The sequence below is a fragment of the Meriones unguiculatus genome, chromosome 16, assembly GCF_030254825.1.
Source record: "Meriones unguiculatus strain TT.TT164.6M chromosome 16, Bangor_MerUng_6.1, whole genome shotgun sequence".
Lineage (NCBI taxonomy): Eukaryota > Metazoa > Chordata > Mammalia > Rodentia > Muridae > Meriones > Meriones unguiculatus.
In genome coordinates, this window is record NC_083363.1 from 10,706,238 (window position 1) to 10,728,523 (window position 22,286).

General features: G+C 47.5%; 1 protein-coding gene across 3 annotated transcripts in view; it reads left to right on the plus strand.

Moving 5' to 3' along the window:
* The window catches only part of Cabin1 (calcineurin binding protein 1), a 127,882-nt gene that overhangs the window by 68,592 nt on the left and 37,004 nt on the right, over positions 1 to 22,286 (plus strand). For all 3 annotated transcript variants that reach the window (XM_060369354.1, XM_021653761.2, XM_060369353.1), the window contains exons 27-29: positions 4,094 to 4,276; positions 9,562 to 9,893; positions 21,754 to 21,867. In XM_060369354.1, the coding sequence (XP_060225337.1) occupies positions 4,094 to 4,276; positions 9,562 to 9,893; positions 21,754 to 21,867 (629 nt within the window). The remainder of the gene's footprint in view (positions 1 to 4,093; positions 4,277 to 9,561; positions 9,894 to 21,753; positions 21,868 to 22,286) is intronic.

Genomic DNA, 22,286 nt, shown 5'->3' on the forward strand with positions numbered 1-22,286 from the left:
TCAGTATTCTCTATGGAGATAGCAAATGGCTGTCTGACTTCTGCAGAGGGAGAAATGATTCCTTTATAGTGGAGACTCAAGTTTGGAATTTCTTCTGAGTATACGCCCCTTATTCAGGGCTTATGAAACCCCACAGTCTGATCCTGAAAGTGAGGAAAGAGTTCTTTGTCAAGTATAACACCTCTAGCTAGGTCCTGGCTTCAAGCTTGGGTCTCATCCATGGCCCAGATCCTCTCTTCTTACTGTGTCCGGCCAGCTGAAACTATTACCTGTCACTTACTGGGCGGTGGACCTGACAGCAATCTGTACCACGCTGCATGCTGACACCTTTGCCCCAAGGGCAGAGCTCATTCTCAGGGTCGTTCTGCAGGCCTGTCTGCTTGAGGCCAGGGTTTGTGTACTAGTTTAAGATGTGGTCTTAAACTCACTGCAGTGTGGCTCAGCAGAATCCATGTAGACTGAAGCTTCTGATGGTCAGTAACGTGTGAGGTGTTGCTGATAAGTCACGCCTAGTCTCTGAACCAATTATGTATGGATAATTAAGCTGGCTTTTTACCATGTGCCAGGCACTGCACAGGCACTGTGTGTAATAACCTGTATCATTATAATGACAGTTTTGGGAAATGAGCACTGTTCCTTAGTTTTACATGTAGGGAAACCAAAGTGCAAGTAACTGTGGCACAGATTTTAGGCTTTCCAAGCTTGGAAACAGAGGAGCAGGATTTCAGTCTCTTCCAAATTCTAGGCTTTCTACCTTGAGGAAAAAATTCCACCTTGTTTCCAATTTGTCCACCAAGTGGCTTGTACAGGCCCTTGGGGTTGCATGTTAGGCACTAAGATAGTTGCCAGTATTTGCTTTCTGAGGACTTGAAGGAAGAAGGGAGGGCCCTGGGGACTGTCTGCTTCTACCCTGTGTCCAGAAGCCCTTGTGGGGCTCACCTCTAGATTTAGAGGGCATGTGCTGGCTTGCTCCATCTCAAAGCTTAGCTGCTCAATGATGTAACATGGATTTGAACTTGGCTCTCTAGATTCTTGTTTTACCTTCAGATACACAATCTGTTACAACTTCTTCATTTATTAGACAGATGTAGTTTGTGCCTTAGAGCTAACAAAATATATCAGTAATCACCACCACCCTTCTGAAGATACTGTACCACTCCTCAGCAGTATAAGAGCCTCTACTGGCCTTTGTGAAGTTCTTATTTGTTTTACCTTTGCATGTTTTACAAGGTTACAGTCTTTGTTGTTATTTTACTTTCGTTTTTGGCAGAGTCTTGTCTCCTGCCTCATCGGTGCTAGCTTTATAGGTTAGCAATAGCACACCTGGCAAGAAGGTCTTCTGTGTTTATCATCATGTTAGCCATTTCAAAATATCTTAGTTTTATCGTGCAGGTCCAACTTTCGGTTTGGGTTCATATTTGTTCTACCTTAACATTTCTTGTGACTCATATTTTCTGATAATAAATTTACTCGGATTTTGCTTATCTGAAAAAGGCCTTCGTTTACTTCTCCACCTCCACCCCCATGACACAAAATATTATCGGATGCATACTTTCTGATTAGAAGTTTGTTGTAGGTTTTTTTTTCTTTAACCTTTTAAAAAGATTCATTTATTTAATGTGTATGAGTGTTCTGTCTGGTGCCTTCAAAGGTCAGAAGAGGCCATCAGACCCCCTGGCCCTAGATTTACGCATTGTTGTGAAACACAATGTGGGTGCTGGGAACCGCGTCCTCTTCTAGAGCAGTTGGTGCTCTTAAGCTCTGAGCCGGCTTCCAGCCCCACTAGTTCTTCTGTTCCTGTGTGTCCTTCCCTGTTTTCCGTTCTCAGCAGTTTGAGTCTGCTCATGTATGGATACATCCTGGTCCTTTCCCTGCTTAAGTGTTCTCTGAGATTCTTGGTGGCTCAGTGTCTTTCATTATTATTGGAAAACTCTTGGCCATTCTGTGTCCTTAATTTTTGCAGTGCTGGGAGCAAAATTTTTACATATGCTGGGCAAGTGCTGTAGTCATTGTCTCCTACAGTGTTCTTCCTGTCTTGCTGCTCTCATTTCTGTGGCTGGTTAATGTATTAGATCATTCGTGTGCTCTGTTCTGCTTCCCCGCCACTGCTCCTGCCCCAACTTGAATTATTTATCCTCAGCTAGTTTCAAGTTTTTTGTTTGTTGTATAACAAATTAGGTTATTGTATAACTTAAATAACAATAAATTGTTGTATAACAAATAGAGCAATAAATTAAGGTTTTTTTTTTTCTGTATGTATATTTTGCTTGCTTACATAAATAGTGCAATATGTGAGTGCCTCATGCCCACAGAGACTGGAGAGGGTGCTAAATCCCCAGGATCTGGTGATTGTGAGTCACTGTGTGGGTGCTGGGAACCAAACTCAAGTCCTCTAAAGAACAACTAGTGCTCTTAACCTCTGAGCCATCTCTTCAGCCTTCTAGCTTCAAGTTTCGATTCTTCCTTTATCCCAGTCGTATCAGGGTTGCTCGGATGCCCAACAAAAAGCATTCACTTCCTCTCTTTCTACGTATTTCTAGAAACTGCATTTGACTCTTTTTTTATAATTTCCAGTTCACTCCTGAAATTCACCATCTGTTCATGGATAGTGTACAGGTTTTCCACTCCAGCCTTAACATCCTAATTGTAGTTGTGTATCACTTTAATTGCTGCTATTTTAAATAGTGTATGATTGTCTCTAATTTTACGAATTATTTTGTTTATTTTCAGTATGGATTTTTGTTGCTTCTTTTTTTTTTTGGTTCTTGTGTTTTGTTTTCTTTGAGACAGGGTTTCTCTGTGTAGCCGTGGCTGTCCTGGACTCGCATTGTAAACCAGACTGACCTCAATTCACAGAAATCTGCCTGCCTCTGCCTCCCTGAGTGCTGGGATGCAGGTGTGCACCATTGCACCCAGCTCTTTGTTTCTTAACAAATGTGTGTATGTCTTATAATTGTAGAGTGAGTACCATATACTACAAATAGGACCAATGAAACTATCTGAAATAAATGACATTTACTCCTTCAGTAGATTTCCCCATTCTACCTCTGGGCCTTTGATCTGGGTTGCAATTTGTTGTTGCTATGATTTCCATCATTGTGCTTCCAACTTCATGTCTTTCATGGTGAGACTTTCCCAGCTTTCTAGTTCTCTTCTCTGCTTTGGCATCTGCAGGCTCTATGTCTGCTCCTCTGTCCTGCAGTAGAGTTTGCTCTGCTTGTTTTGCTAGTGGGTCTTTGCTGACTTTCCTGGGCAGAGGCAAGGGTGGCTTTCTTCTGTTGATTTAGCCTCAGTCTTAGGAAGGCTCTGTGTCCCTGCATCTCGGGGGTACAGCTTTCTTAGTGACCCTGTCCTTCCTCTGTATCCTAGAGGCAGCAAAGTTTGCCACCTGTCCCCCGAAGTTGGAGGTTTTTGCCTTACAGATGAAGGGTCCAGATAAGTCTCACGTCTTTTATAGAACTGCCTGTCCTACCTCCCTAGGCCTGCATTCCCAGGCATCTTTAAGCCTCCCTGCAGCTCTGCCTCTAGTCTTTTCCTAGAACGCCTGTGGAGACTGGAGAAGAAAGCCAGGGAGTGAGTATAAATTGCCTTTGTGTCCAAGACTGAAAGGAGTCTAGAGGCTTCAATCCAGAACATGCATCTGCCTAAAAGTAGTTGCTGCTTTTTTGGCCACTGCAGTTTCTCTTATATCTACATGGTACCAATACTACACAATGGTGACTACTCTATGTCTCTTTTCAACTCCACACCTCCCAGAAACACATTGGTACTTTGAAATCAGCCAGAGTAGAGATATTCCACAGTGTGCAATGCACATCAGGACTCTTTTTTTCCACAAGAGCCAATTGTTGAGTTTGCCAGCCCACTCTTTGGAGAAGCTCAGGAAGGTTGACCATAGAAATTGGTGCCTTTTGTGACTGGCTCAGGGCCTGTAGGGTGGGTTGGGCTCATCACAGCTAGAGGGGTATCCTGAGGGTGCCTCTGCTGCAGGAGAGTCCTGGGCAATGTGAGAACCTAGCCCTGGTAGACCTTTCTGTTCCAGAGGTGTTATGAGTTCATGCTCCTGCCTTTCCTCCCTCCCTCTCTCCTTCAGACCGAAGCCAGGACAGCACAGCTGTGGCACTTTCAGACTCCAGCTCAACACAGGACTTCTTTAATGAGCCCACAAGTTTGCTGGAAGGTTCTCGAAAGCCCTTTCCAGAGAAGAGGCTGTCTGGGCTCATTGCTCAAGCAGGACCAACTGGTAAAGACCTTCCAGGGCCTGCAGAGGAAAGAGGTAAGAAGCCTAACCTGCTAAATCAGGCCTCCTTTGATCTCTGAGACTCTGGGTCCTGGCTTCCATCCGCATGCTTCTGCTTTTTAGCCCTGGGATGTTAGTGGAAAAGTTACCTCTCTGGGCCTCTGTTCTCACTATAGGATTGGAGTGGTCCCAGGGCCAAACCCCAGGAATTATGAAATGAAATAGGCAGCTCTTGAAGATGTCAGCATTCGTGTGGTTTCCTAGTTGTGCCTTGTGACACTTGTCACCTAGTGACGACACCTTTCCCTGTTTGGGAAAACCATGTTGACAATGCCAGTATAGTAGTATGTCTGCCTCTGCCTTGGTGAGTGAATGGTTATTAGAAAAAGGCTTGGGATTCTAAATGTCACAAATATGGTTTCTTTTTAGTCTGAATCATATCAGACTTCTTGAGAAATCTGCCTTTTTTGGGCAGAGAGCACTGATCTAAGCCTGGGATATGCCCAGCTCCCTTGGGATCCCCGGGTCTCCTTGTGGCAGTCTGCAGAGCCTCACTTCTAAGTTTGTAGCATGACTATAGGCAGGCTGAAGCATCCCTGATGCCATTCCAGGCTGTGGCTAGTTAGCCATAGATTTTTAAAGCTTCCTTCCTTGTTTTGTGTGTGGGACATGTGGGTGTGGATGTGTGCATGGGTACATATGTACATGGCACACACATGGAGATCAGAGTACAGGTCCACATTTTCAACCTTGCTTGAGCTGGGTCTTTTTGCTGCTTGCTGCTGTGCCTCAGGCTAGCTGGCCCGTGAGCTTTCATGGATTCTCCTGTGTCTGCCTCCCATCTTGCCACAGGAGTTCTAGGGTGCAAGTATGTCCTGCTGTGTCCAGCTTTCATGGGTTTAGGGACTGATTTCAAGTCCTCATGCTTGCACAGCAAGCCCCAACCCATTAAACTGTATTCTCAAGAGCTTTCCCCTTCATGCTAAAGTCATGCATATGTCTACTTGCCAGACAACCCAGTCCCACATTTAAGTGTCCCAGGCCAGGTGCTGCCTGCTTAGCCACCTGAGAAGGAAAGGATCATTGCTTTTTCTAGTCCCTGAGCAGAGCACCTGAGATTGAGAAAGGGCGAGGAGGTCACCCTTAGTCACTATTCTATGCTGCCATCTGAGTGGACTGGATGAGAGATAATGTGCATTCTGTGGGGACCTGAGCCTAACCTTAGCAAGTTTCTCTGCAAGGCAGGAGCTCACTTGTAACTGTGGCAGTGGGGCAAAGCCATTTGGAGAAGGATAGTTCTCTTCTGGCTCTTTGCTCCAGGAGTCTTATCGCATGGATTTGCTTGGGCCTGGTCCCCATTAGGAGACAGGTCTGTAGTACTTAGTGCTGTCGTGCGTGGCCCTAATCCCTGTACTTGGGAGGCAGAGGCCACTGGATTTTTGTGGTTTCTAGGCCAGCTAGGACTACACAGTGAGGTTCTCTCTAAAAAACAGTGGGGTAGGAGAGAGAGGAGAGAAGGAAGGAGAGAAGGGTTAAGGTTAAAGCCAGGTCCTGTGAGACGTACCCGTAAACAACTGTAATCCCGGTACTCAGCAGGCTGAGGCTGGTGGATAGCCGACTGGCCTACATAGCAAATTTTCTCTGAAAAACAGAAGAAAATGGAACTGCAGTCATTGCCTCACTTTCTCAGCAATCATTGTGCTCTCCCTCATTCTGTTGGCATTCATAATGGATATAAATACACCATAGGAAATTTAGAAAAGAAAGGAAACAAGTAGCATGTCCTATATATTCTAACATAGCATTTCCAGTTGTAAAATAGAGTTTTACTCTTGGACAGATGAGACTATTCATTTACTTTCTGTGGCCCTCCAAGCAGTGAGCTGCCTTGTGTGCAGCTGTCATCACAGACCTCAGTATCAGTTACTTTTTTCTTTATGTGAGAAGTGCCTGACAGGGGTAACTTAAGGGGGGAAAAATTTATTTTGGTTTACACAGTTGGAAGGGATATGGTCTGTAGAAGCTAGAGCTCTGTCCTTTGCAATGGGAGCTATAGTGAGACTTGGTATGTCTTGAGAGATAATCAAGAAGGAGAAAACTGGAGCCTAAACCTGGACCTGGCTATCACCCTGAAAGGTCTGCCTACCCAGCATTCCTCCAGCTAGGTCCTGCATCCTAGAGGTTCCACAGCTTTCTGAAATAACTATGGAATAAGTGTTCAAATACGTGACCTGTGGGGTACATTTCACATCCAGACTATCACAGCCTCTCTCCACCGTGTGTGAGGTAGGACCTTCTAGATTGATAAGGAGGATTCTAGTATCCTGCCTCTTTTACTCAGACTGATTTGGGCGTGGGGGGCAGACAGTACATTGTTGGCCACTGGTAAGGAATGTTAGGCTAGAAGCAGAGGCTAGCAGGCTTGAACTGATGTGTCTTCCCTCCTTCCAGCCCCCAGCCCAGCTTAGGCAGGTTGTCTGTCTCCGAGCTGGACTTCTAGCCCATGACCAGCTCTTAGCCTCCCCGAGGAAGGCATAGTCACAGGACAGTCCTCACTACAGTCTACTGCACCCTTCTGACCTTGTGGGCTCACTCTGGGCAGCCCTATCACCAACCTGCTGCCTCCTCTAGTCCACACCATGGGTTCAGGCCCTTGTTCGTGCATTCGCTGTCCACTGAACAACTGTGCTAGATCCAGGTCTACCTCGGGCACTGGACATTGAAGGGAGCAGCGCCTGCTTTCCCAGTCCCACCTAGCCCTGAGCCACTTTCCTTCCCAACAGGAGTGAATGGTCCTGTGTTCAAGAGGCTGGCCTCCATTCTTGAGTTGTGAGCTGTCACATGCTACACTGGTCTGCTAGTGCTTGAGGAAAGACTTTTACACTGGGACTATTTCAAGCTCCCCTTTGCAGGAGTCAGATCTTCAAAACATATGCTCAGATTATGTGTGTGTGTGTGTGTGTGTGTGTGTGTGTGAGAGAGAGAGAGAGACAGACAGACAGACAGACAGAGGCAGAAACAGAGAGGGTTTAAAAAGAGGAAAACATTGCTTGGAATTTTAGCAGTTAAACACAAGCTCACTCAGTAGTTTGTAAAACCCTGAGTAGAAATTGTCAGTAACCAGTGTAGTCCATGTACTGAACACTGAGACCTGCCGTACTGTGGCCACACGTGCCTGCTCTCTGCTCTATAAATAGAGGCTTGGTGGTGTTGTCTGTGGTTGGCAGGTCTGTCCCTGGTGTACAGCATTGTCCTTTCCACCCTCCCTAGGAGACCCACTAGTTAGAGCCAGTTCACCATGGAAAACCTACATGCTTTCTAGAACTCCCCGCTTTGCCAGCCAGTACCTGCACTGTAAGTGCAAAGGCTGAGCAGCAGTGTGTATTCTCACTTTGGGGCGGGAGGGGCATATCATCCCATCTTCATTCTGCTGGTATTAGGTTAGTACTTTACATCCTGGCTGGGAAGCATCACGTGGACTTACATTTTGGACCCTCCTCATTCCATCAAGGAAGTGGAAGACCGCAGTCATCTGTGAGGCCCAGTAGGCAGTTGGGGAGGATGTTTGGGTGAGGCAGCTCACCTCATCTTTCCTAGACCCCTTGGGCCACCCAGAACTCTGAGCAACTGAGTTGTTAACTGTCAGAGAGTGCCATTTTCTTTGGTCCTTCAGATGTGTATACTGAACTCTCTTTAGATTAGTTCCTTCCCTCTGCCTGCTTTCTGTGTTCCTGAGACTTGATGTCTGATCATTTAGTGTCATCCCTGGCCGCTGTTCTGGCCAAGTGCTGTATCATTATCCATTTCCCTTGTCCTCCAGGAGCCTCAGGCTGGGCTTACAGCCAGCCACTGCTCTCACTGCTTGGGTTGAGTACATTTGAAACACAAAAGTCTGACATGCTTGTGAGCAAGATGATGGTAACCTCTGTAAGATGGGTGCCAACTCTAAGCTAGGGGTCTACACCCTCAGCCCACAAGAGAGAAGATTATAGCATGGCAACAGAGATCCTAGGATTCTGACACTCATCATCCAGTCTACTTCAGATGTGGGGTGGGAGCTGGTGTGAGACCCTGGGCTTTATTCCTAGCACTGCAAAACAAGAACAGATGGTAGGAGCTAGAACAGGCACCTAGTAAGCTCTAGGCTCCTGGGGAGGGAAACAGTCTTGTGCCTTTCCTCTACAAATTCTACCTTAGGGTGCAGAGCCAGGAAAGAGGAAACACTGAGCTGGGTGCTGAGATCCTGAGCAAGCGAGTAAAGCAGGGAAAGAAAGGTAGAGCTCAGCGTGTGTGTGGATGAAGTGGTGGTAGAAAGGAGGTGCTCTGAGGAGCTGGGATAGCAAGTAGCTGAGGGTACGGTGAATGGCCGCACAGTTCTCTCCTTAACACAGAAGAGCAGTAATAGTCAGCCTTGCCACATACCTGAGGTCTGCCCAGTTAGGCTGATACTTGCTGTGACTATAACTTGCAATCTTGGTCCTTGTCTTCTTAATTTTGCCATATTAGGTTTCAGCTATTGCCAGGCCTCCTTTGCAGTAGTGAAAGGGAGGGCTATTGAGGTTCCACCTACAGTACATATAGTCCTCAGAATAGGTAATACTGGCTCCTTCTCTAGGCAGGCTATGCAGGATACCCTCAGGGGTGTGGGCCAAAAACCAGCCGATGTCTTGCTCCTTGGGCCAGAGCCTCGCCATTTGCAGCCAAGGAGGCTGAGCCTCAGGAGCAGTGTATGAGGCCATTCAGCAATGCCGTCTTGAGGCCTTCCCTGGGTTCCTCATGCTGCCTGAGGATCAGGGCTGGATGTTAGGTCGTGGACTTCTCAAGCAGGGACCCTACATAAACACTTGGCACACGTGCAGCAGGTAGGCTGTAAGTTGGGTACTGTGCTACCAGTAGAACAGGTGTGTCACTTGCCAAGCCTTTTCCTGGCTGTTTGACTAGCAGTGGTGATGTTGCCTTCCCTCTGTGGGCTGCTTTCCTGTATACCTATGCCATCCTAGTAGCACCTGTGCCACCACTCACTAGGTAGGAACCAGAGCCCAGCCTGGAACTTCTCCTCACTGTTGTCTCTGGGCCCTCTGCTGAAAACCAGCTGGGACCTACCATTTCTTGGTTCAGGAGCCTATGTGGCCACAGCCAGGAGGGAAAGACTCAGAGCTAGTCCTGGGCCCTGAATCTCCTATTGCTAGGTTGTGTTTGCCAAGCATGGGCATCAACCCAGCTGTCCTTGACACCTTACTGAGGTGTTTCCATTAGTTGTTATAGACTGCTGCATGAAGAGCTTAAAACCACAATGACTTTCTCTTCCTTCTTAACTGTAGGAAAAACCGAGGAGTCCTTGGAGAGCACAGAGGCCTTCCGGGTTGTAGAACAAGTCGTCCAGAAGCCTGTGGCAGACTCCTCAGCCTCCACTTACATCCCCAGCAAGCCCCCAATGTCCACACCTCCTTTGTGGGATGGGAAGAAGAGGGGTGACCCTCTAGGGGAACCAGTGGCTTTTCCCCAGGGCCTGCCAGCAGGTGCTGAGGAGCAGCGCCAGTTCCTCACAGAGCAGTGCATCGCTTCCTTCTGCCTGTGCTTGAGCCGCTTCCCGCAGCACTACAAGAGTCTCTACCGCCTGGCCTTTCTCTACACCTACAGCAAGACTCACCGGGTAAGAAGGGCCCTGGAGAGGGATGTTAGGAATGATGATAGGTGGAAGGCTGATGGGCAGAACCTAGACATATTACAACTTTGGGGTCAGAACCAAGACTGATTACAACTTTGGGGTCTGGGCTTGGGGAACTCATCTGAGACGGATGGGAAAAAGAGCTATAGAACCAGAACCAGTCTAAAATGTGGACCAGTGTGCTCTGGAATAGAGGCCTCTTTGCTAACACCTTCTCCTGGGCTCACCTCATGCCAGATCCATCTTTGAAGCCCCTGCTTCACAGATTTTGGGTACTGACAACCTCCCTTTTTTGGAAAGCAACAGCTGTGCCCTAGGCTTCTCTCCCAGGGACTTTCCAATCAGATCCTTTCTTTTGGCTTTTAGCATTGGTGGGAGGACCAAAGTGCCCTCCTTTTCCTTCAGTCGTTCCTCATTCAATAGGGGACAGGGAGAGTTTCCCTGCCCCAGTGCCTGTTCCTGCAGAGCTATGCTCTGAGGCATGGGTTAAAAGTACACACATGAGCACGTAGTGCAGCTTTGCCGTGACCAGCACGACAGAGAGAACAGCAGGATGCACAGGACAGTGGAGTGCTGCTGTGGCTCTGTGAAGGCTGGGGCCTTTAGCGAGGGCCAACAGGGAAGGCTTGAAGGAGGAAAGACAGCCAACGCCAGCAGCCCAGGAGAGTGCTGTGTGTGAGGGCCAGGAGGAGCTAGAGTGACCAGTTGAACAGGGGCCTTATAAGGTCTAACTGTGAGACCTGCCGTCATGTGACTCTCCCAGTTCAGCCAGGCTTTCCTCCCAGCCAGGCAGCCTCCTGCTGCCCTCATTCCGTGCTCCACCACATTCTCTGGATGTTTGAAGACCCAGACAGGGTAGTTGTCCAGACTACCCTGTCCAAACGCTTGCTTGGTACTAGTTACTTCACAGAACTCTAGGGTGCTGGGTGCCAGGAGCCTTGTCTCTGTAGTGTTTGCTATGTTCTTGTAGCTTGACCAGTTTTCAGAGAGCACAGCCTTACCAGACCTGGAGACAGAGAAGATCATCATTGTCTGTCTTTGTAAGTCAAACAACGGTAGACTGGCTTGACTAGCTGCCCTCGGCCATTGCTGCCTGTTACGGCTGCTGACCCCACTTAGGAAAGCTGCGCTCACGTGTCTACGTCTGTGAGCCTTTTGTACCCAGAGGCCTGGGTGATGTTAAATTCCAACCAGCACATGTCCTCACTGCTGAAGAAGTGAGCTGCACATCCTCACTGCTCTAGTTACTTCTGGTGATCCTCTCCTCTTTGAGGAGCAGCAGAGCTCATGTTAAGAGCCTCTCAAGTCACGGTGAGGAGATTGTCAGTCATCATGAGCCCCTCCAGTTGACCAGCCTGCCAATGTGCTCAGCTCAGACAGTTGTTATCATACAACTTCTGAAATAGAACGTGGGGTACACAATGGCTTGTATGGATTATTGCCCATAGAAGGGAGGAAGAAAAGAGTAAAGAGTTGGGCAGGAGAAAAGGTTTAGTTGCTATACAAGGCCTACCAAGCTTCTGTGTCCTATGATTAAAGACTTTCCTTTCATTGGATGAAAGTTGTCAAAGTGGTATATATATCAGAATTAAGGAAAATACAAGCAGGGTGGGGTGGTACACAGGTACTATCCCAGCCATTCAGAGATAGAGGAAAGGATTATAAAATAAAGGCTCTCTTCAGTCGCAGAGAGTCTGTGTTTGAGGCCAGCGAGGTTTCAAGAGGCCAGAGAGAAGTAGAGGGATGGGAGGAGGAAAGAAGACCTAGGAGGAGGAGACACAAAGATAAAAGCCTAATTCCATACCCTAGAAATAAAAACTCTCTTCTCAGGCCTGATACTATGTCTGGCTCTTGTCAACAGATAATGTTAATTTGGGGGCTTCTGGGTTGTCAGATACTTCAGTGGTAGGCCTTGTTACTTTGCCTGTGGGGACCTGGCCTTATATTTACCAGGGCTGAGTGGTAGAACCAAGTGTCAATGGGGAATTAATTGGCCCAGGGGGTTTTGCCCAGGACCCGGTTAGCTCTGTTGTTCTCTGTTGTTAAGTGTGTCCCCTCTGTGTGATGTATTTTCCCTGTGCTCTTCCCAGGAGTGTTTCCAGGTCATTTGGTCCTTCTGTAGTGGCCCATGCAGTGGCTGGGTCCAGTCAATCCAGCCATATCCATTAGTTTCTGCTGCCTGTTCCCTTAGCTGACTTCCTAGATTGGGTTCCTTGATATGTGGAAATGGAATTTGGCCATGATTCTGAGAGATGATCTCTGGAGCAGACACTCTCTTCTCAATCTTAGACATCCTGCGTAGACAGCACTTTAGAATTCCAGGTGTACATTAGATGTTCCTAGGATGCCCGGTATGTCTGGTCCCTGACTGTGTCCCGGGGCTGCCTCTACTATTGGGAGAGGTTTTGTGAACTTCATTGACAGGCCTTTGCTGAACACCAGTTGTCATCTACAGCTTGAATGCCAGATTAGCAATAGGCTCTACTGATAAGCCTGCTGCCCAGGACTTATCTGTTACAGGGGAGAGTCTTGGGTGCCAATTCTACCAGCAGCTGCTTCTTAGATGTTGAAACACAACTTAGTTGTAGCTGACTAATTCAGAAACATAAACTGGCAAGCAATGACCTCTTTCCACACATAGCTGTTTGGTTAAAAAAAAAAAAAAAAAGCAAACAACCAAAAAACCACTTTCCAATGTGTGTATTTGACAGCAACAGTTTTTAAAAAATAATGAAATAAAACTTGCCTATAGGCTTAGCAGTAGCATTTTCCTGTCAGTGTTTTATGGCTCAGTGGCTGCGTGGACTGTCAGGTGTCTGTCTACTCTGGGATCCAACAGGCAGGTCTAGCCCGGGGTTGGACAGTTAGCTGCTGCTGACCCCTTAGGACCGTCACGTGTCCCTCCAGGTGAGGTCATTGTCTTCTGTGTGTTTTGGAGCAGGCACCTCCTCGGTATAGACCCACTCTGTGGCTGGGCCTTCTTGGAGACTCCGGGCTGCTCTGTTGAAGTAGACTGGTGTGATACGCAGAGAGAGTTACTGTGATAATGGGGGTGGGGTGGGCACCACACCCATCTTCCTGTCTCTGCATTTCTGTAGCTCCTGCCCACCCACAGCCCCCAGGTAGGCCTTCTGAGGACTGTGCCTGGAACAGAATGTTCAAGGGCTAGGTCTTCTCCTGAGGGGTCCCTGATGCCTGCGTGTAGCTGCCCTTCCAACCAAGGTTCATTTTCTATATGCAGAAGATCAGGGAAGGCTCCTCTCGCACTACTACACTGTGGGCCAGAGAGCCCCTAAGGCCTTCACAGAAACCCTCAAACCTTAGCTAGGGAAGATCATTCATGCAGACAGCCACAATGGCCCACAGCTCCAGGACCACACTTTACACCAGGACGTCAAGTCCTGAGCTGTCAGTCTGAACTCATAAAAACCTTCTACCCCAGTCCAGAGGAAAAGCCCAGGAAAAGAGAGCACATTGTATAAGGATCTTGTCATTTGGTCTCCTACCCTTATCAGTTGGGTCTCCATGAAAGATGCGGTATGACCACCTTTGCCTGTTGTCCTAGAGCTGAGGTCCTCCAGCTTTTTCTGTAACTACTAGAAGCAGTCCAGTGCACAGAGGCTGATAAAATGGACTGTTGTAGGTTTTTAATATTTATTATTGATTTATCTTTTAGTTAAAAAGAGTTGCTCCTAATCTAGCTGTATACCCAAATCACCACACAGAGACTAGGATTTATTTAATTAACCTAGAGCTCAATGCTGGACAGTAGTTACTCCATTCTAAACCTCCAAGCCTGCATTGTTTCCTACCATTCAGATTTCCCACATTATACTTGCTTTTAGGCAGATCTTAGGTCCAGTCCATCTCTCCACGTGGTTCCAAGTCCTGTCCTGCCAATCTCCTCTCCCACTTGCTTCCTTTTCCTCCCCTCTCTGAACCAAGATATCCCACCCTATTTTCTCCAGTGCTTAGCATTGGCTGCTGACACAATGCAGTGTCTGGATTGAAACCAGATAGTAGGGGAGAGAAATCAGCATTTGAATGAACAAGGGTAAATTGTATATATACCACAAGAACATTATACCAACAATGGACCCTGGAGCCAACCAGCCAAAAAAATTAAAAAAACAAAAAACAAAGTTCACCATGCTCCAGTTTCAAATGTAATAAAAATCTATAATCAGTAATGGTGTGGGATGTTATTCCATCTTTAAAAGGAAGGAAACCCTGTACCGATATGGATGAACCTGGAGGGATGTTGTGTTCAGTGAAATAAGCATGCCACAAAAAGGAAAACATGATGAGTCCATTCATATATTTATGGGGTGTGGCTTGGCCACACTAGCCCAATCAGAGCCTGTTTCTTTCAAGGCCTGTGTGAAGGCTTTAGTCAGAGGCCAGCTCCTGTGATGAGACCCTGTGGTATTACACATTGTACCGTGGCATCTCCAAGGGCCGCAGAGCCCTGAGTGTGCTAGGTAATGGGCCCAAGTGTTCAGGGTATCAGCCATAGAGCTGGCTATTCATACCTTCCTAAAACCCCTGCTCTACTTCTGTGCCCGACAGGCAAATGCTGCTTCATCTACAAGTCTTAAACAGTGTCTTGGGCCACTGTTACCAGCAGGGTCTTAGCAGGCTTTACTTTGTGTGGTTTATAGAATAATGCCTTAGTTAGGTTTTATTTCAGCTTACAACTCTCAAAGTACACATCACTGAGGGAGGAGGGGCAGGACCTGGAGGTAGGACCTGAAATAAAGCAGAGACCACAGAGTGCTGCTTACCAGCATGTTCCTCGTGGCCACCCAGGACCATCTGCCCTAGAGGTGGCATCGCCCGTAATAGGCTGGGCCATCCCATAGACTTGCCTACAGGCAATTTTATGGAGACATTTTTCTCAATTGAGGTTCCTCTTCCCTAGCTAACTATAGCTTAAGTTGACCAAACAAAAACAAGAAACAAGAAACACAAAAACACAACTGACCCTTTGTGAAGCCAACACAACTGTTGAACCCTAACCCTTCATTTCTTATCCCCATATCTCATATTAATATCACAGTTTAGAGCATTCTAACTTTTAAAAATCTCAGTCTTTAAATATCCAAATACTTTAAAAGTTCAGAGTCTCTAAAATTCCAAAATATCTGTACCAATCTGAAATCACTGAGCTCCTGTTAAATAAAAAAATGGAAGAAAAAAAAAAGGAAATAGGCACAGTCACAAAGAGACTGAAGCAAAACCAAAACTCTGATGTCGGGGACCTAGTCATATCCAGAGGGCCTTGGAAGCTCCACCCATCTGGCTCTGCTATCCGTAGTGCATGCGGCTTGTCAGTAGACTCCCGTCCGCCGCGCTCCACACCTGCTGCTGTCTATAGTCACACCATAGTACTTGTGTCTTCAGTATGCTGGGGTCTCCATGGCACCTGGGACGCATCCTCCCCAATTGCTTCTCCCAGCCTCTCTTCATGGACTCTGACCCTAACACGTGGTGCAAAGCCTCACCTTCTCTCCACGAACTCCTTGATTTCAGAACCACCTAAGAGACGTAAAACATTGCCAAGTTCCACAGTCATCGTAAGTTCCAGCTGTGGCTCCCCTGAGGACTGCAGCTTCTGTGTGCTTCACCCTAAGGAAATACCTCAGTGCTGCTGGTCAGTTCTAAATCACAGCAAGTTCTTCATCCCCAGCTAATCAGAACCACATACTCTTAATAAAAACCTTTCACACAAAGGGTGCCAGTCGAGTCTAAACCCTCACAAGCCTGGCCTCCATTGTCTGCATTGCTCTCAGCATGGTGTTCCACGATTCCATAGTATAGCCCACTGAGCTCTGAGCACACAACTTTTCTAGCCCAGTGTTTCAGACTCCTTCCGTAATCCTCCCCAAACAACATGGCCAGCTCTGTCACAGCAACTCTACACTCTGTTATTAATTTCTGCTTACTAGGGTTCATTTCAGCCTACAGCTCTCAGGTCCACAATCCACCACTGAGGGAAGTCAGAACAGGAACTGAGCAGAAGGAGCACTGCTTACTGGCTTGCTCCTCATGGCTTGCTCTGCCCACTTACTTCTACAGGTAAGGACCACATGTCCAGGGACAGCACTGTCCGTGGTGAGCTGGGCCCTCCCACAGCAGTAAATCAAGAAAGTGACTCCACAGGCTTACCTATAGGCAACCTAACAGAGGCATTCTCTCAATTGTGAGCTTCCTAAACAACTGTAGCTTGTGTCAGTTGATAAGGGAGAAAGAAGAGTGAAGAGGGAGAGAGGTGGGAGAGAACATACAAACACACTTGTTTTTTGTTTGTTTGTTTGTTTGTTTGTTTTTTACATGGAAATCTTTTGGGGTGAGCTGTAGTGGAGAACAGGATCTTGCTCTGTAGCTCAGGGTGGTCTGAAACTTCTTAGGTAAGAAACCTGTAGCTCCGTTCTGCCTCAGCCTTCCTAGTGCTGAAGTTGCAGTGCTCTTGAGTCGGCAGTCAACATATCTGCATTCCACCTATCTGGTTTGAAGAGTCCTTTGAGCCTTTCGGGAGGCCATTGGAAGTGAGATAGATTGCCTGATAAAGGCTGCCATTTTCTCAGTTCTCACTTCCCAAAGGGATGCGGATGCAGAAGTCTGAAGGGGTTTGAACACTTTGCCTGCTGCATCTTTCACAAACAAGGTTTTTTTAAGCTTGAAAAATAGACCATCCTCTTTCCTTATCTCATGACCCACAGACTTGGCAGAATTGGTTGTATTTTTAGTATGCTCCTCTGGTAAGTTTTCTATGCATCTAGACAGGTTCATTTTTTCATCGCCTGTCTACTGAGAAGTTACCATGTGGTAGGCCCTCAAGAGGAGGCGGGGATCCAAACAAATCTCCCAGGTGTGCCTATTGGTCATCATGGAGTAGAGAGCATACATAGCAGCTCGTGGTAGGTCAGGGAGGAAATCAACTGGGGAAGGGAATAGGAAGGGTATGGGAAGGGTGATGTGGCTACTTAGAAAGGTCATTGAAGGCCTTTCTGAGCAAAGTTGTAAATCAAGCAGTGAAGTCCTGAGACCCATGAGGAAGTCAGAGGAAGAGGTTTCCAGGTGGGTGATAGGGCCCAGTTAGGCAATAGACATTTTGAGGACATTGTTGCAAGAGAGGTTAAAGTCATTGCAATGTAGAGCGGGGGGTGCACATAGTCTGGCCTTAGGTTGAGAGAAACAGAATGCTGTTTAGACAGAAAGTAACAGTTGCCCTTTGGAAACCTAGTAGGATCCAAGCAACACTCCTTGAAGGGGCCTGAACGGAGAGTAGGAGTGAACCCATGAGGGAGGAGTGACAGTGCTGTGTATGTATCAGTCCCCAGAGGCTATGACCTCATAGCTGTGGCTTCTAAGGGGCTATGTTTGGTGACCCCACAGGGCAGAGAGTTGGGGAGTATATCTTCTTCCCTGAATATTATTCCCAGGAGTAATGGGTAATTGTCTTTTTCCCGGTTCTCAGAGCCAGGACGGCCCAGGATCTCATGATCCTCTTGTCGCAGCCTTCTGACTGCTGGATTGACAGGCTTGTGCTTCAACAACTGACTCTTTGTTGTTACTGTTGTTTTGCTGTGTTTGGGTTTTGTTGTTGTTGTTTTCCGAGACGGGTTTCTCTGTGTACCCTGGCTGTCTTGGACTCACTTTGTAGATCAGGCTGTCCTCAAATTCAACAGAGATCCTCCTGCCTCTGCCTCCTGAGTGCCTGGATTACAGGTAAGCACCACCGCGGCGCCCCTGGCTAACACCTGACTCTCTATGCCTGTTTTCTTTTCGAGTAACACATACTACTTTGATTCTGTTCTTGGTGGTTTGTTGTTGTTTGTTTGTTTTGGGGATTTTTGTTTGTTTTAATTGGCTTCTCATGCACACAGATTCTTTAATTATAACAACTTTCATGACCATACTACATTTTCTCAGGTGAATGGGCCACACTTTATTTCACCAGTTCCATATGCTAGGCTTTTTCTAAACATGAAAATATTTATCATGGTTTTTTGTTTTTGTTTTGTTTTGTTTTGTTTTGTTTTTAATGATTAAAAAGGTCAAAATTGGTTTGAAGTCTGCTGGGCCCAGGAATTGGAGGCATTCTTGTGACCTCACTGCTAGGAAGTTCTTGATTACTGTAGATTAGTGGTTCTCTACCTGTGGGTTGTGGCCCCTTTGGGAGTCTCATATCAGATATTTACGTTACGATGATTCATAATGAAATGACAGTTATGAAGTATCAATGAAATAACCTAAGCATTGAGATATCCACAGGGTTAGGAAGGTTGAACCTCTGGTACAGAGGAAGAGATCCTCTTCCTCTGGGGGACTCTTCAGACAGATGTGCCCTAGCTTTGTGGCTGTCCCTACCATCAGCATCCCTTACCAGCTGAAGCCACCCACTCCAGTGCCAGCTCATTCTCTGGCCCATGGAACCTGGCCTTCAGGGCCCCTGCCAGTTGTCTTACTGCTTGGGAGGCAAAGCAGGTTGTTTCCATAGGCTGCAGAGAGCATTCTCCAGTGAAATCTCCATCCGCCCTGATTCTTTCATGTGCCCCGGAACCCTTGAGTTACCCATAAGCCAACTCCTAAGGTATGGTCAGGTGAAGGGTTGAGCCCAGCTGAGGCTCAGAGCTGCGCTTCTGAAAACTGTCACACACACTGGGCAGCAGGTCACTGTGTAGAGACCAACTTGTCTGTCTTCCAGGTCCCTGCTGTCTGTCAGTCCTTAGAGGGTGCTGTCATGGACTCTGGCCACTATGAGCCCAGCAAACCACTATCATTGGTTTTCTGACCAGTGAAAGAGGCACAGACACAGGACATCATGTAGGTCTTATGCACAGTAGTGGTAGTTGGTATCTGAGACCAGCTCTGCCTTGCAGCCTTGACTGTCTTGGTGCTGCAGGTGTTCTGAAGAGCAGTAGCTCTGCTTCCCTCTCCCATCATCAGGCACTGCTAAGCCACCACTGTGTGTACAGTTTAGAGGGGACAGGTAGGGATGCAGGCTGTCCCACCCAAGGCTTCCCTTCCTGTGCAGCAAGGGGAATCCAAGGCTCCTGATAACCGTGGCAGCCAGCCTGCTATATATTGTATTGAAGTGATAAGAATTTGGCATTAGTTAGCAGACCGACACAGCAGTTGAGATAGGTCCAGGAGTAGGCTGTCTGGCTTGACTGGCACTGACCTTGTCGGTAGCTGAGACAGCCCCAAGCATGGCCTGTGATCCTGCTGCCCACTTTTATGGCCCTTTTCTTGCCTTTAGACTCTGCACCTGAGCCAGCAGCTACTTCACTCTGGGCACCTGAGCAGGCTCCCTCCCCCAGTCACTGCCTCTTCCTGCCATTGCACCTCAGTTGAGTTGGCTGAGGCCTAGTACCTTCCATTTTCTGAAAGCACAAAATCCATTTGTCTTCCTTTCATTCTTCTCACAAATGACTGTCTCTTCCTGGTTCTGGGAGCTTGGACAAGCTCTTAAACTTCTCTTCACCTCAGTTTTTTGTTGTAAAGTGGGTTCTATACCTGATAAGGAATTACAGTGCCGATTTATCCTGGTGACATTATCACCTACTCTCACCTTGAGCCACCATAAAACTGCAAGACCTTTTCCTCAGAGAGAGAGGCCCAACAGTCTCGAACACTCGTCCCACCCACGGGGGTGGCACCTGGCAAATCCCCTGACAGTTCCCTGAGCACTTTGAGCTCTCATCTGGGACTCAGGTGTGAATTAGCTAAGAGTTCCCATAAGCCTCTGTATGTTTTGTGCTTAGCCATCAGTCTGAGTTCATCTTTGTTTGGCAGCCTAGAAACAACTGAAGAATGTGCTTCCCACTAGAGTGCAGAGAGCAGTTGGAAAAACTAGTCTGTTCCCAGTTCCGTTCACAGCTAGTGTCTTCTACGTTCTTGGCAGGCATTGGGAACTCTCTCTCTCTCTGCCCCTTTATGAGTCAGGAAGGAGCCCTTGTCCCATAGCCACCAAGGCCTTCATCAAGCAGCCCTAGAAAGGAAGCCAGCTCCTCCCCCATGTATCACCAGCACTGCTCTCTCACATCCCCAGCCTAAAGGATGTCTTCCTACCTTGGTTTTCTTAAGGAAGTGGTGGCCACCACTTCTTCAGCCATGAGCTATCTCCTTCCCCTCTCAGTCTGCCACTTATGAAAGTCATCTAGAGACTGCTGACAAGTCCGTCAGTGTCACAACACTTTGGCAACTTTGTCCAAGCTAGTGCAACGTAGACCAGGTCCATGTCCTGGGTCTCCTGGGGTTACCTCAGGGAGAGTTTCCACAGCCTGTCCTCAGTGCTTCTCTGCTTCACAGGTGGCCACACCCAGCTCTTCTACTAACCAAGCATGGGCTCACACCCTAGTTCATCCCCCAAGCCCTGTAACAGCCTGGCGCAAACAGTATGGTGCACCTCACCATAGCTGAGGCGTCACCTGCTTCACTGTCTTCAGACTAGGTCAAAGGTGTGCCCAGCTTCCACAGCTCAGATGGGTCATTGGAGGTATTAGAAGTACAGGTTGTGGTTTGAGATAGAGCACAGGACTAGAACTTCAGCCTAGTCTGAAACCATATTCTTAATTAAGCTATGGTAAGCAACAGAAAAAAAAAATCACTTCCAATGTTCTGGGTCTGATTCCCAACCCTGCAAACATAAGTTACTGATTAATTAAAAAAAAAAAAAACCAGTAATGGTGGTATATGCCTATAATCTCAGTACTTGAGAGGGAAGAGTGGCAAGAGGATCAGGAGTTTAGGCCAGCCTAGGTAACTGAGTAAGTCTCTCAATTTTAATTAAAGAAAAAAAGACTGGTAGAGTGCTTACCTACTGTGTGCAAGCCCTGTGTTCAGTCCGCAGCAGTGCATAAACAAAACTCTCTGAAACCCCACAAATGGTTTCCTGTGCTACACTCAGTATGGTCCTCTGTCAATGTCTAGCCCTAGACATTGGCTCAGCCAAACATGGCTTAAGCGTCTCCCTCTGAAGAGACTAAACAAGTTGGTGCTAAAACCCAGGCTTCATGGCTGAGCACCTCTGTGTGCCTTGAGCATCTTTTCTGGGCTCCCTCTGTAGATGAGACTTGAGTCAGTGTCCCCTCACAGCTTTGATGGACAAGTGAGATGACTCTTGGTTTTTATTCCTTCCATTTAAGCGTGCTGGGCCATCCTGACTCTGCTCTGCTGTTTCTTTGTGGCTACCCCTTCCTCCTTAAGCTGATGGAACAGAGGTGCATGGCAGGGCAGACAACAGGAGATAGGGAAGGGGAGGTGAATGCTGTAGAAAGGGTGAAGGAACCATGAACCCAAAGGAGCCTTCCTTCTACCTCTACTTCTACCTCTCAGGAGGCCTATGTGGGTTCCAGCAAGAAGCCCCATTGCCAAGAGAGCCTGGGCCAAAGCACTATCACCAAAGTCCTGGCCTATGAGGCAACTCTATCACAGGGTATAGTAAGTAAGGATTCCTGATAAATGAGTAGGGTCTGCCTTTGGGACTAATAGGGGTTCCTAGTAATATGTAGGCACTGAGTCTAAATGACAGTTTTTCAGGGTTGGGCAAGGTGAGGAGTATCCCTCTATGTCCACTGCCTCATGTAGTCTGAAACCATATTCCTAAGTCAGCTATGGTAAACAACAACAGAAAAAAATCATTTCAAAAAATGCATCCCGCAACCCAGTGCTCAGAGCTCTTGTCCAGAGCCTCCTGGAGCTATAGGATCGATGTCTGCAGAGCTACTGTTTGCCACAGTTTTTGCCAATGCAGCCATGAAGAAGGGACCACCTGCTTTCCCATGGGCACCCTGAGCAGCCCACACACTTACTTCCAACCTACTTCTTGTTTCCCCAGAACCTCCAGTGGGCCCGTGATGTGTTGCTAGGCAGCAGTATCCCATGGCAACAACTGCAGCACATGCCGGCACAGGGGCTCTTCTGCGAGAGGAACAAGACCAATTTCTTCAACGTGAGTACTTTGCCTTGTTGATTTCTGAGGCTGCTTGTTGCTGCTGCTTCTAACTAAAGCTGTATAAATCGATCCCCTGGTCAGGTGTTTGCAGAGCCTCGGTTTGTAGCATCCTCAATGGGGAGACAGAGCGATACAGTCAAGAGAATTCAAAACTGATATGGGGCTGTGGTTACTGAGTGACTTCTAGCTAGTCACTGCTCTCTCTGGGCACTAGGGAGAGGCATGGGTGAGTTCTGGATGTCCTCTAGAGTCCTGGGTGTTCAGGGCCATATGGGCAGTTGAGAGGCCTTCAGGCTTATAGTTCTGGAACAGGTCTACCTCCCTGTGTGATCTTGGACACCGAGGAGATTCTCACTAAGGCTAACTCTCCTGCTTGAAAAATAAGTTTTCCTGAGGCTGGGCGGGCCCTTCCAACT